Below are 14484 nucleotides of genomic sequence, written 5' to 3'. Positions count from 1 at the left end.
AGGACAGTGCCCCTGCAGTGGAATGAACGGAGGATGAAAGGCTTTTGATGGGCCAGCAGAGCTGAAGGATGAAACCTTTTGTCTCATCACAAAATGGCAAGGCCCTCGCTCACACTGAACAGCTGTTTAAAGTCATGAATAAAGACCTGTTATTTTTAATGTTATGACAGCAACCGAATATACTGCATTTTCCAAATTACAATGGAAAAACCGAGTCTTTATCACTGCGGTTTATGATATACTGTTTGTAGCTGCATTAAATTGGCAGTCCCCCAAGGCAGGAAACACAGTTAGTGCAAGAATATGAAAACCTACAAATCCATTACAAGAAATTAGCATATGAAACCTGGACCTAGGACAAGCATAATAAATAAATGGTTTAAAAGTTTTTGGTCCTCAATAAAGTCTGAAAGGGTTGACAAATTCTGAATATTTGAGAGGCAATACTTTTGTATCACTGTGTCACAGACAGGAACAGGTTCTTGGGCACAGTGAAAAGATGCCCCAAAAATGCATTTCGACAACTTCGCATTCCCAAACAAACTTGAGATTGATTGGAGCACAAATAAACATATGCAGTGCTTGCTGAAATAGCTGTATTCTCTGTATTGCTCGGAGAATGTGACCTACCCGAGCCACCTGAGGCCCAGCCAGACGGATCAAAATTCACAAAATACATCCTGTCCGTTATATATTAGTTCACTCAAAAGAAGCTTGGTTCAATTTTCTATTGGCTCCTAAAAGGTGACAAAGAATCTTTTATTTTTTTTTTGCTCATTATGTGAAAATGTTTTTTCAAATAATATTAAGCAATATATCTCGACACCACAAGTATGCAATACCAATATAGCATAAATTAAAGATAGCTAACTGAACTGCAGTTTCGCTGTAATACAAATCAGGGAAGAACATATTCCAAGGACATACCATTGTTCGATACTCCCTAACACAAAAGTGTTTTTACAAGCTTCTGCCATCGACTGCTCCACCACATTCAGTGAAAACGTTCGTGACTTTCTGACAAACAGTCATTTTTAAAGGTTTCTGACAAAAAAAAATTTTCTGCTGAAAAAATTACTGGATCAGTATTAGTCCCTCAACTTACTGAATTTACTGAACAGCTTGTATGTGGCCTGTAGGGTGGCCTGTAGTGTAGTGGTTAAGGAACATGACTGGGACACGCAAGGTCGGTGGTTCGATCCCCGGTGGTCCTAAACCCTGCATTGCTCCAGGGGAGGATTGTCTCCTCCTTAGTCTAATCAACTGTACGTCGTCCGCCAAATGCCAATAATGTACTCTGAAATTCATGTTATGTTTCTCATGTGATGTCACGTGAACATGGAGACTATGTCAGATAGGAATACCTGGGTGTGCTGCCCCCCACTGGAAGATGTGACATATTTCACTTTGTTTTATACACTGCATGTATTTTCCTTTTGAGCAAACTGGACCTGTTACGGTCAATTCATCATTGGGACATTTCCTGCTTCCCAATAGCTAAGAAGCCATTGTAGAAAGAAAAAACACACTTGTTTTTGTTGCTGATTTTCAAAATGAATATTAAATACTGCATTAATAACTTAATTAATGCTGACGAATATGAGAAAGAAAAACAGTAGTACAGCCAAATACCTGTTTCAATGCCATTTAAATGGATCATTCTTTATTTATTTCTCTGTCTGTCTGAGACAAAACACTTTTAACTGAAATGGCACCATTTCTTGTACTCTGCCTGTTTGTTCTATGGCTAATATTACATCAGCAGGCCCATATCTATTAAACAGAGTGAAACAGAAACAGACGAGTAGCCACCCCTGGCCTGGAGAATCAGAAATCAGCGGTGGAGTGTTTTTGGGTTTCAGTGACATTGTCATGTTGAGGGATGAGGAGTTCACAGTGCTCTGATAAATCATTCAGGTGTTCCAACAGGAATGAAGCTGAAGTGCTCTGGGCCACTGAAATCTGACAGCTACATAAATAGGACTGAAATCCTCACGGGTTCAGCTGTCTCTATATGCCCACTGCACAACTGTTTGTGACTCAATTCATTAGATCAGACAGATGAACCAAACCAGCTTTCTATCTTTTTTTCTTTCGTTTGTGGAAAGACTATAAAATAACTGTTGCTACCTTTGAAGCAATTACTGACACATCTAAATGGGCTGCAAAATTAACTTCAGAGGCTGGTTCATACTGAATAACCTTCAACTAGCCCACTTGACAGCAACAATGAGCCGCTACATGAGTTGAATACCTCTAAGCTTCAGAGACTCATTGGTACTAAGCCCACTAAGGCTGCATCAGTGATTGGAAGACATTATTTGGCACTGAAGTTAATTCCTACTGCTCTATGAATGCCTCATATTATTGTTAATCAAACCAAGAATGTGATATAAACCATAATAAAAACAACATAAAAAATAACAAGCAACTGCAGAGAGAAATAAATATAAAAAAATTGCTAAACTAATTAAATTGAAAAGAAAAATAGTTTCATGTAATGCCAAATAGGGATGTTAAAATTGACAACTTTGTACTTGCTCATAGAAGACTAGACAAATCAATATTACAATGTAAAAACCCTGAGCTCCTTCCATTTGCTTATAAAGAGAGCAGACTCACACCAGCGAAAGTAGCGCAAGGTACCGAGTCCCAGGAATACAGGGACTCAAAAGATGAAAAGACTTATGCTCCGAAAACAAATCATGATATTTATTGTAGCATCCAGATGCAACAAAAAATATCACCATTTGTCTTAGGAGCGTTGAGCGAGTGTGTGCTACATTTTTCATCTTTTGTGCTCCTTCCATTTGGTTCACAGAGTTCCCATGGATTGCAAAGAACACACACACTCATGGACACAAAGCAAAACCGGAATATTCATCTAAATGCTAATTTCTCATCCAGCAACCATGTCCTCCAACTATTGTATGCGTCTGCATTGACCTTCCTCTGTACCTTTAGCCTGCAGTGTCATCCATGGAGAACACACTTCCTGTCTTTACAGGAATCTAATGAGAGGAGGTAATAAGGCGGCCCAGCTGGATCTCTGCCCTCCCATTGATCAGGCTGCATGACACTGGATTCAGGCCCAGACAGTTACATGCCACCTCAGCCGGCTCCCACCCACCTTAACAAGCTGCTTCAGACAGGTGAAAAGTGCACCTCCTCAGGCTAGTCAAGTGTCACCCGCTAACTCTACAAGAATACTGGGGAAATGGCTTAGGCTCATAATAGCTGCAATTACATTATAGTGAGTGGCAATTTTTCAAGCTCAAAGTGCTTCCAATCGATTCTTTCCCACAACAGGGCGGCTGTACTGAACTGACACAAAGTAATATTATTATTATTTTAATTAAAAAAGAAATTTATGAATAGCTTTTCAGATTTATGCACAGCCCTGGTGTGAGGATCACAGTATTTGAGAGGCAAGATTCTCGCCAAGCCATCGGCCATTTTCACATTAGTTTGGTAAACAGAGGCTGAGATATCAGGATTCAAATGGGGTGGGATTGACCATAAATCAATCAATGAAAGCAGACAAGTTAAAAAGCACTCCTTCCAGTCTCTGGTTGGTAAGTCTGATGGAGAACATTGTAGAACCAATCGAAAAGTTGCATTGTTCTTTTTATTACTATTATTGCTGGAGGTTATATTTATTGATATTTGACTGATGCCAGACACAGTTTTGTTTGCGATTTGGTCTGCATCAAATTATATGTTTTGTATGATGTGTGATTTTTTCATTTTTTATAGTTTTTTACATTACATTACATTTCTCATGCCAAGACCTTAGTGTGACAGAAAAATAAATAAAAAGTCTTGTAAATAATGCACTGGGTGTGACTGTGTGTAATGAAAAACAAGATGTTCACTTGTTTTGTTTTTCTTTTTTGGCTCTTCATCGCAGTTTGTTCACATTGCTGACACCGTTTTGAAAAGGATTGATGGTAAATGTAAAGATAGATTACATTTTTGAGTCAAAATGTAAGAATATGGAAAACTGGCCAAAATATGCTTAGGTCTCTGAGTGTTAAACACAGCAACAGACTAGACAGGTGGCCCCAGGTGACCGAAGGCCAGGACTCTCTCTCTCTCTATGGGTACTCACCATGTGGACGGTGAATAGATCCTGGCGGTTCAACATGGGGAGGAAGTACGACCAGGCGGTATTCTTCATTTTCTTGGCATAATCGAAAAAGATGTTCACTCGCTGATGATTCTCCTGATCGGTTGAGAACGAAACACAACATCGGGGAACTGAAAGCGTGCTTTAAAGTGTACAGCCAGACATAGGCTGTCTTAATGCAGATTTATAGCTCCAGATTTACATACAGGGAAATGCGGCCTGACGAGGGAGTGCTGGTGCAGTCGCAGTCTGCCTGAAATTAACGTCTTACGAATGGCATTTTGCGAAAGAGACAGATCTTAAACAGTGCTGTTAAAATGCATATTTAGTGCGTTGAATAACTTTAATATATATAACTTCTACATGTTTTTTTTTGTCATTTGGCAGACTAATAGGTTATTCCACAGGTTAAAGCATCAAATCCATAACTAGTAAAATACGCAAGAACGGCTGTTCAAAACAAAAAGACAGTCATCCTGCAATTTTTATTTATTTCTTTTTTTTAGACAAGAAGGATATTGGAAGGGGGGAAGAATCAGGAGGGAGAACTAAGGTATAGTTTGAAAAGGTGTGCTTTTAGTCTGCGTCGACATATGGGGAGGGATTCTGCTGTTCTGACAGTGGTAGGCAAGTCATTATACCACTGAGGAACCAGAATGGAAAACAGGCGTGAACGTGCAACTCGACCGCCAGGTGCTCGTAGTGAGGGAACCACAAGGTGACCAGAACTTAACTGCGTGTGGCTATATCCATGTAACGGCTGCCACGTAAAAGCGTATCCAGCGTAGGACAAAATGTGTACATATTCTAGCCGTATTGGCTAGTGTCGTTTCCATGACATATTTTATTCCTCTCAGAAGTGCAATTATTTGTATGGCTGGTTGTTCATCACAAAAGTCTTTCCCTGTTCCCTTTCTGTGGCTTTTTAGGAGGATAACCAATCAAAACAAACGCACAACGCTGTTTTTATTATTTTAGCAATGCCAGTTGAGCATGCTCTGTTTCTAGCAATGTTCTGTTAAAGGCAAAAAACATGTATTTCAGCAAAGAAATTAAAAGCAGCATATCAATGCATTCAGCCTACTCATATTATTTACTAGCGGCAAGGGTTTTTTTCACTTCAAATACTTGGTACTGTCACTAACACCCAGCCTTAATTATTGCTTTGCTGCAATCATTAATATTTACTAGTAATAATCAGTTTGATGATTTCCTGGAGTTGAAGTAATTCTTTTAATTGATTTCAAGATTCGGAGCCTGTGTCTGTCTCGCTTGCGCCTTGGTCTACTACTTAGAGGCGGATAACTTTTGTGCACAAATCGACCTTCGTTAACTGCGTGAACTTTAGTACATGGAATACATAATCAGCCACAGTTATAATATCTCGGCCGTTTATTTGCGGATGCGATCCACCCTTCAATGCATATGCATTAAGGACATAAACGCACCTTGCGACGACTGGCCCAGATCACACGCATACTGTGGTTCAAGAACCGTGAGCCAGTTTCATACATACTACGCGTTTCCTGGGCAGAATGTGTCATATATGCACCTGAAAATCAGTGCTTAGTTAATCTGGCCCACAGTGTCCTGCAAAGCTGTAATTGCAGAATCGAATATTGATGTAAAGGAAAACAAATGGTAAAATATAAATGCATTGAGGCATCTAACCTTCCAATGTTTTCAAAAACAGCACAACAACATTGTATTAATTATTCATTCGCTCAAATAAACATTAAAAACCCATGACCAAACCTATTATAAAAATCTATTTAATCAATTTTGACTGAGGCAATTACGACAACTGTTTTATTCTGAAAAGCTCAGAGCACAAAAGAGCCCCTAACTAAATGAGAAGCAGGAACAAATTAGACAAGGGATGTGGAATGTTCTGGACACGTGAGAATGCTGGACAGATGAAATGTAAAGGCTCAAAGAGACAGCATGCTGGAGAGAGAAAGAAAGAGAGCAGAAATGTATTCAGTCAAAATGACTGGTCACCAAACGAGGGGAAGAATTATAACAGTGCTACCAGCCATTCCCCGTCTACATTTGAATCAGCTCCAGTGACAGGCTCAGTGGTGAATATATTAGAGGTTATATTCAACTTTTCCTTCAGTAATAAATACTGTCAGTGGTCCACATGGATTGCCATCATCAGCAAAACTGATGCTGCATTTAGCAAGATAAATTCATTCATCCACACCAATACTTCTCTTGGTGATTGGTGTCAGATGTGCCAACTGGTGCCAGGCTGTTCGTTTTTTACGGGCAGGATTTCTCCATTACACTCCCAATCTTTCTTTGTGATTATTATAAAGTCATTGTCACAGACTTCAAGCACTGTTCTGAGATGCACTTGGGTCCATACCTCAAGGCTGCTGCCCATTTGGCTCTAGTTAGCAACATTCTCATAAAAAATGCAGCTTCATTATTTACATTCTATGCAAAATAGCTCCACTTCACAGTGTAATATTTCAGAAAGGGTGGTGACAATGCACAACCTGAGCCAGCAGAATGCAAATACGCTGTAAATATATTGAAATACAAAGCATAAACTCTGTCAGTTAAGCTATGTGTTTACCAGGAGAGCTTGTGATATGCAAGAATGAGCAATGTTACCTGCAACGTGTCATCAATCAGTGTCAAGATGTACTGCACTGTCTGCTCCTTCGAGATGTGCGCCATCAGGTTAAGGAAGGTTTTCGCGCACTAGAACAGAGAAACGCAATCTCAATGGTTAATTTCCCACATACAAAACAACTGTCCTATCAACCGTGGGAGAGCAAGTCTCTTAAGGTTATCATGAATATGTTTTAATACCATAGAAAATGAGTAATCACAATGAACCAAAGACGTGGCGTGACCTGGCATTGTATATAAAAATATTACCGGCCTAATCTTGTCACACACTTAACCCAAACATTCACAATTTATTTTCTTTTTATTTTCTTTTTTGGGTGACCTAAAGGGACAGTTTGCCCCAAACTGAAATTATGTGTCCATGTACCTCAAGTACTATATTCATTTAGATAGTTTTGCTGAGATGTGACGGATTATGGATGCAGTCCACTGGGTAAGCGGCATTTTTACCTATACCTCTTTAAGTGGGGATGTGATAAATACCTCTGGGTTGGGGTGGAGTGTGTCCAACTAAATTCTGTGTTGCGTGCATACTGGCTTGAGACTTAAGGGTTTTACATGTCATTTGGCTGATGTTTTAATTACCGAGCACAAAAAAGGTATGATAAAAAAAGCTAACCTACCCACCAACATATGGAATCCATGAATTACACTTATTCATTTAATTTATCTCAGCATAACTGGGAGTGCCGAAAAGCACTTCATAGTGTCCCTCAAGTCAGGACCCTAAATGAGTATGCTTTCAGATGCACCAGTCAGGCCACGACAGGCATTTTGTATACTTCAAAGAATGATAAATGGTGGGCCCTGCCTATTCACAAACTCTTTCAGGAGAATTTGAGGTGGATTTACCTGATGCCCTTCATTGGCCAGGATAGCCTGCTTGGTCTCAGAATGAGACATCTCAAATCTCTTGATAAATTCACAGTCCTCTGCAGAAATCATCTGCCCCCTGAAAGACATTTTTAAAGGAATGTCACCATGAACCACAGCCGACACACTAAGTCTGTTTAAAATACCGAATTTAATCACTGTACCAAAAGTTGTTATACCACACAAGCTAAAATATGCAATTGTATAAAACAAAACAAAACAGACAAAATAAGAACAGAGATGGTAAACCAATCACAAAACATGTTCTCCTGCATATATGTTTAAAACATGTTCGTCATAGACATATAGACATGTTTTTTAGCAAGCATTCTCGAATAGAAATATCCAGACCAAGAATGCAGGCCCTTACCTTGATGTGTCATAACAACTGAAAGAAACTGAAAGAAACTGAAAGAAACTGAAAGCGTCCCCAGGTTAAACCCCAGGGAACTGCAGAATAATCGGCTGAATTTCAGCATGATGTGAATACACTGTTTACCCTGCTCTCATAATAATAGATACACCATGACACTGTCATTTGTAACCTTGTTCCCTTCAAGTATAAAGGCGTCTTCAATTTGCAACACCAATCCACAAACAAGCAAAGCATTATGATTACCTATCTCTGAAATTTAATTGAATACCTCTTTTTCTAACTAAAACGGATAACTTGAGCTAAAACGGATAAGGAAACTTGACTTTTCTCAATTCATTAAAATTCATTGAAAATACTTGTCTTCTTCAAAGGTTTAACTGTCGTAGTTCATGTCCTTAACGGGGAAGAATGGGAAGAATGGAACAGAAAACAGATGAATTAATGGCCCGCAAACTAATCAGTGTCAAGAAAAAAAAATAAAGAAAAAGTTTCTTGAACGTCTGCACTCAGTAAGGGTCAGCAAGCTAATACAGAGAGCAAGCACACCAATCATAAGGAACTTCAGACGGCCGTGTGCAGCCAACTGTAAAATGGAGAAGGCAGGCACCTTAATAACTTAAGCACAGGCTACGCTGAGAGACATTCCAGTAAGGAAACTGGAAGACACAGAGGCGCAAGACTCTTATCCTGTATATTTAAAGGCTGGTGAAGAGACACACACAAGACAATGAGTCACAAGTGCCTGGCAAAGCAGAGGGCACATCATTCAGAGCCCAACATGTACACTCAGTCATGCATCACATTCTCATGACAGATAATACTGCAGCATAATATATGCCTGTGACAAGACAATGTGTGCGAGACGCATTGGACTGCCAATGCTCGCCGTTCCACTTTTGGCATTTCCTTTTGCGCCATTGCATCTTGAGGCCGCTTAAATATGAGTTTATTTTTCATTATTAATGAGCTTTCAAAACCACATAAATCATGTACAAAAGAGAACAGTTTATTGATAATTCATTAATAATTCATTGAATTAAATTGAGGCTCAGCAGCAACTTTACAAATGGAAATAAGGAACAACTCATTTGAGCTCTGTCGTCTGTCCCCACCCTTCCATATTTAGCAGATGCCACCACACAGATTTTAAACAAAAACAAAAACAAAAGAATCCATTCCTATTACATCTACTACACATTCATCCTGGTTGAGTAGGAGTAATCCATAACCATATATGGAACCTGCATCCAAATTGCCTACTTATACAGTCCACTGAGATAGGCACATATTGAGATTATGTTCTGTTCACACCACGACAGCCAGGTGCATAATGAGCACAAATAGGGAAAGCCAGGCCAACAAAAAAATAAATAACACAGGGCTCCAGACTAACTTTTTCAACTGGTGGTGCTGGTGCCATAAACAATTCTCAGCAAACCAGAAACATATGAGTGTGACATCTACAGAAAATAAAAAGGTTATTATATTCTATAGACCATGAATTGCTTGCTTTGTTATTTATTGAGCGTATTACATTAAATTAAAGCAATAAATTGAAAAACTTGAAAAATATGCTATTACACATGTGCATTGAAATTGAGGGAATTTCTATATATCAAAATGAATTGCATAATAGACACATTGCATAGATTGAACCATCAAATCACAGTCATAAAATAGAAAATAATATTGCATCATAAGAAAGAAAAATAAACAATGTGCAAAACTGCAGCATTCAACTTGGAACTAAACTGGCATTTTTTTCTTCAATCTTCAATTATTATAGGGTAGTACAAAGCTATTTGCCCAAAGTGGTTTTATTTATTTTAGGCCAATTTAACTTTAGTCACCATTGTTTCTTTGACTTTTTGTGGATTCTCATGATTACAGATGGAAGCCATAATATGGCTATGAAATAGGCCACTTCCTCATCATACAGATAAATAAATTGCAATTTAATTGGTAATATGCTATCAAAAGGACTGTTGCTCAATTTTTGCTTGTGGAAGTAAAGTTTAGAAATTTGAATTATCCTGTCGCAAATTAATGAACTGTAGTGAATTGAGGAACCGAGAAGTTGCATCATTTTCTGGGGGAATGAACAACGCCTGAGATAATAATTTCCAAAATGTGTTAACTTGTCTATTTGCAAATTTTTGTAAAAAAAAAATTAAAAAATAAGTTAAATTTAAATGGTTGCACATTTAGTCGCATTCTGGAATTCTTAAGATAAAAAATGTCAAACCCATACAATTTTTATTCATGCAACTCTTCCAAAAATAATAACTGAAAATAATACATTATCATGTACAAAATGCCTAAGACACAATAACAACATGTATTTGTTAATGTAAAGGCACTATTGGATGTCATTACCCCATTCAGCCATGACAAAAGAATCACTGAAAAACCACCTGTCATTCCATTTAAGCCCCACTAGTCTGAAAACTCGGGCTAACCCTGCGGTTATGCGGGGACAGCTTTAAGCTTTAGGCTTTAGGCCTGGGCTTTAGACTACTCACTGAAGGTAGGACTGCCAGTTGACCTTGTTAGCGCGAACCTCAGCCGCTTTGGCGGCGATGATATTGGTCGGGACCGCAGCATCCACAGCTCCTCGGATGTCCATGTTCATCAGCTTCTTCTGCACTAGATCAAAATCAGGATTTCTTTCATTATTCATTTTTTAAAAATATGAAAATAGCTTGTGATATATTGAACAAGCCTGCCATTTCAAATGCATTTCAGCAATAAAATGTGTAGCTCATAAAACAGTGCACGGGGCAAATGCTTAAATAGTAAACATAATGGTTAAACAGATTATAGTCAAGAACAATGAAATGGAAATAGAATTACTTTCATGCAAACCATATTAAATCAATACTGCAGAATTGAACACTCAAAGTGATTTTATCAGTAACCTTTGTAGTTTACTGTGCAGCACACAGCAGGCTATAGACAAAGGTAATGTTGGAATGTGGAGAAGGCTACAGGCTACAGTGCGACAGCAGCATAAACAATCCAAACCATCATACCACTATTTCACTCCGACAAATTACAACCATTAGGCTAAGGGCTAGATATGCTAGCCCATATTTCCATAACATTGTAAATTGGCTTAATGTTGTACATCTCACAATCTGTCAGGTGCTTAGTAGCTACCACAATGACTCTTTTTACCTACTGAAATGAGACTTCCTGCAAGTCATATTTTTTCCATTTCCAAGAATTGGAAGCCATTGAGATTGTTAGACTAAACTACAAAAACTGCTGCCTACCAGTAAACATCGTAAAATGGATGCATAGGCCTACCAGCGAACATTGTAAATTGGCTTAATGTTGTATATCTCAGTTTATCAGGAGCTCAGTAACTACCGCAATCACTCTTTCCAACACCTTCCTGCAAATCATGTTTTATTTTCCATTTACCAGAATTGAATGAAGGAATTGAGATTGATAGGCTAAACTACAAAAGGAGGACCTCCTAAGGGCAATAATAAACTATAACCTCTCAGCAATGTAGCGTTCTAGCAGATGGTAGCATGTGTTTTTGGAGCTCTAGTCTGTAGTACGGCGACAAAAATAACCAGAGACAGTGGTGAAAGCAGAAGGCCCTACAGCAGGCATCAGAAAACACACATTTCATGTGTTAGGCTAAATAGGATGCTTTTGAGCTGTGGCTGGGCTCAAATGTTGCTACATGACCAATCTGCAGAGGCCCACTGAACCACAAATAATAAAGGAAGCATGACAATTGGAAAGAGTCGCTCAGACACCTTGGGGGAAACAGAACAATGTTGGTATTCTATGTGGAAAGACAGCATTGAAAAATACAGAAAGACTCACATCCTCATGGTCATTCGAATATTGCGACATTTAAAGGAAACAAAGACCAACTCAACTTTCTTTTTCTTTTTAATTTGAGACACCAAATCACAAATAAAGAACCCAGACCGATCAATACCCCTAGCAATCATTAATAATAAGATAATTCAGTTCTTCAAAAAGATGAAATGAAAAGATACATAGACCGTACACTCACTGAGCACTTTATTAGGAAACACGTTGGGTTCCATTTCTGTCAGCGACGGCTCACCAAAACTGGACAGTTGAAGACTGGAAAAACATAGCCTGGTCTGATGAATCTCAATTTCTGCTGAGGCATACAGATAGTAGGGTCAGAATTTGGCGCCAACAGCATGAATCCATGGGCCGAACTGCCTTCTGCCAAAAGTACAGGCTGGCACACTTCGGGCCCGTTAATACCAATCAATCATCGCTTGAATGCCTCAGCTTTGTTGCAGAGTATTGTTGCTGACCATGTGCTTCCCTTCATGGCCACAATTGTTAAGAATAAACATAAAACTGTGCACACCACCAAGGTGAATTGGTTTAGTCTTGACTCTTGGTTGACAGAGTTGGGGGATGGGCAATGCATTTTGATGCTCGTACAATTTGTTTCTATTTGTCTTTGTTACTTCTTTTTGATATTTATGAGTCTTATTTTTGTATATGTATAGTTTCAAAAGTTAGTTCGCCCAGGGTGCAATACAAGCTAGAACCACCACTGAATGTACCCATCTTCTAATGCAGGGGTCTCCAATCTTATCCAGAAAGGGCCAGTGTGTGTGCAGGTTGTTGTTTTAGCACAGGACTAAGACAGCTGATTCTACTCATCTAGGTCTTGATTAAAGACCACGATTAGTTCATTAGTATAATCAGGTGTGTTACTGCTGGGTTAAAACAAAAACCTGCACCCACGCCGGCCCTTTTAGGATAAGATTGGAGACCCCTGTTCTAATGGCTACTTCCAGCATGATATTGCTCCATGTCACAAAACAAAGGTGGCATCAAACTGGTTTCATGGACATGACAATGAGTTCAATGTTCTTCAGCGGCTATCACCAGATCTGAATCCAATCAAACACCTTTGGGTGTTAATAAAGTGCTCAGTGAGTGTATATTCCAGAAAACCACTAGTAACTATCACAAACCAGGACATTATACATTACATTAATGGACATTTATCTGTCACTCTTATCTAGATCAGGTGCAAAGATCAGGGATCAAAGTGCAGTCTGCTTAGTAAAGCCACACAGCCACACTTTCTCATGTCTGTGCAAGCTTGGCTCCTGGGCCATACTGCGAAAAGAAAGAGCATCACATGGTAACATCACATTGTTCAGAGGAAAATGTGTGCTTGTGAGAGTGAGTGCGTTTGAGTGTTTGTGTGTGGATTCCCCTTAGCAGCACGTCTCCGGTCCGGGAGTCTCCTGGAATCACACCGGAATTTAGCACCCACTTCCTGATACCCGTGAGTGGGCAGAAGTCTCTTCTGCACCACAGGCAGAAGTGAAGTTTAGGTTTAGAAATGCACATTATCCTGTCGCAAAATCACAGCAAATATTTGGATATTCTTTATCGAATATATAAAGTTTGCCAAAATTGGAGTGGTCAACTCCCACACCTCTGGTTGTTTTTTTACAGAATGAAAGTGTGAGATTTTAACAAGATTGTAACAAGTGCAAGATTGCCTGTGCTCATTCCTCAACAATTCAGTAGTTAATGGCACTAGGAGCATGCCACATCACTTAAATGCATGATTTAAAGTCACCGGTTCAGTTTTGTAATATCACATGACAAACTTTCATGTTACTTTCACAGACAGTTGCGATTGCGCTGCAACGCAGTTGTCAGTGGCTGTACATAATTCTCAGATAATCAAATAAAAACAACATATGAATATAAGCCAACTGTGGGGTTGGCGGCATTTTTTTAATGGTTTGCCAGGGATACATTTTCTCAATCAATGTTAGACGCTGCTAAGGAAGACATTTTTAAAAAGACCGGACGAGTGGTGTTAAACTATTTTGCTGTAAATTGAGATACTGAGAAGTAGCTAGCTAACTTTAAACTAGGAACGTAGTTTAAACATTAGCTATAAGCTTCAAGCCAACTAGCTAGATGGCAAGTAATTTACGTCCAACGGCAACCTTGTAAAAAATAGCTATATAGCATATAAATGCCAAAACACACTGTATTCAGATCACTTCAATCTCTGATGTATAATCTGTGGTTTTGCTACTGCCTGCAGTGATTCGAGCTAGCTAGCCAGCTACAGCTAGTTTAGCTTGCCTAGCATATAGGACCTGATATCAAAGTTGTCATATTATATCACCTACAGAATATTCCGATAATAAAATACCCAATCTAGTTAAGTAATTTCAGTAAATCTCGTACTAAACCACCATGAATTACATAGACAAAGAAATATATGATAAGATATAACTGAATATAATGCTCCTCTTACCTTATTTATCTCAGCTGACTCTGACACAACGCAACCCGTATCATGTGATTAGCGTGTCACATGGTGGGAGACGGCCATGGCAAGCTCAGCTCCGTGAAGCTTCACGCTGCAGTCGCATTCACTGAACTAGGTACAGTTACAGCAGTGACTCGCGCT

The 14484-nt window shown here is 39.0% G+C and overlaps 1 protein-coding gene across 3 annotated transcripts in view; it reads right to left on the bottom strand.

Annotated features, from left to right (window-relative positions):
- Nucleotides 1-14484, bottom strand: part of LOC133126346 (V-type proton ATPase subunit H) — a 54357-nt gene extending 39873 nt beyond the window's left edge. The window contains exons 1-6 of one of the 3 annotated variants that reach the window (XM_061238488.1): nucleotides 14329-14349; nucleotides 12061-12171; nucleotides 10544-10667; nucleotides 7625-7724; nucleotides 6752-6841; nucleotides 4112-4225 (exon numbers count right to left, since the gene is read on the bottom strand). In XM_061238488.1, coding sequence (XP_061094472.1) covers nucleotides 4112-4225; nucleotides 6752-6841; nucleotides 7625-7724; nucleotides 10544-10667; nucleotides 12061-12094 — 462 coding nt within the window. In that variant the 5' untranslated portion in view covers nucleotides 12095-12171; nucleotides 14329-14349. Of the gene's footprint in view, nucleotides 1-4111; nucleotides 4226-6751; nucleotides 6842-7624; nucleotides 7725-10543; nucleotides 10668-12060; nucleotides 12172-14328 lie in introns of all 3 variants that reach the window. The other 2 variants (XM_061238489.1, XM_061238490.1) reach the window with 2 other exon arrangements.

The sequence above is a fragment of the Conger conger genome, chromosome 4 (assembly GCF_963514075.1).
Source record: "Conger conger chromosome 4, fConCon1.1, whole genome shotgun sequence".
Taxonomy (NCBI): Eukaryota; Metazoa; Chordata; class Actinopteri; order Anguilliformes; family Congridae; genus Conger; species Conger conger.
This window is presented reverse-complemented; position numbering and strand designations above follow the sequence as displayed.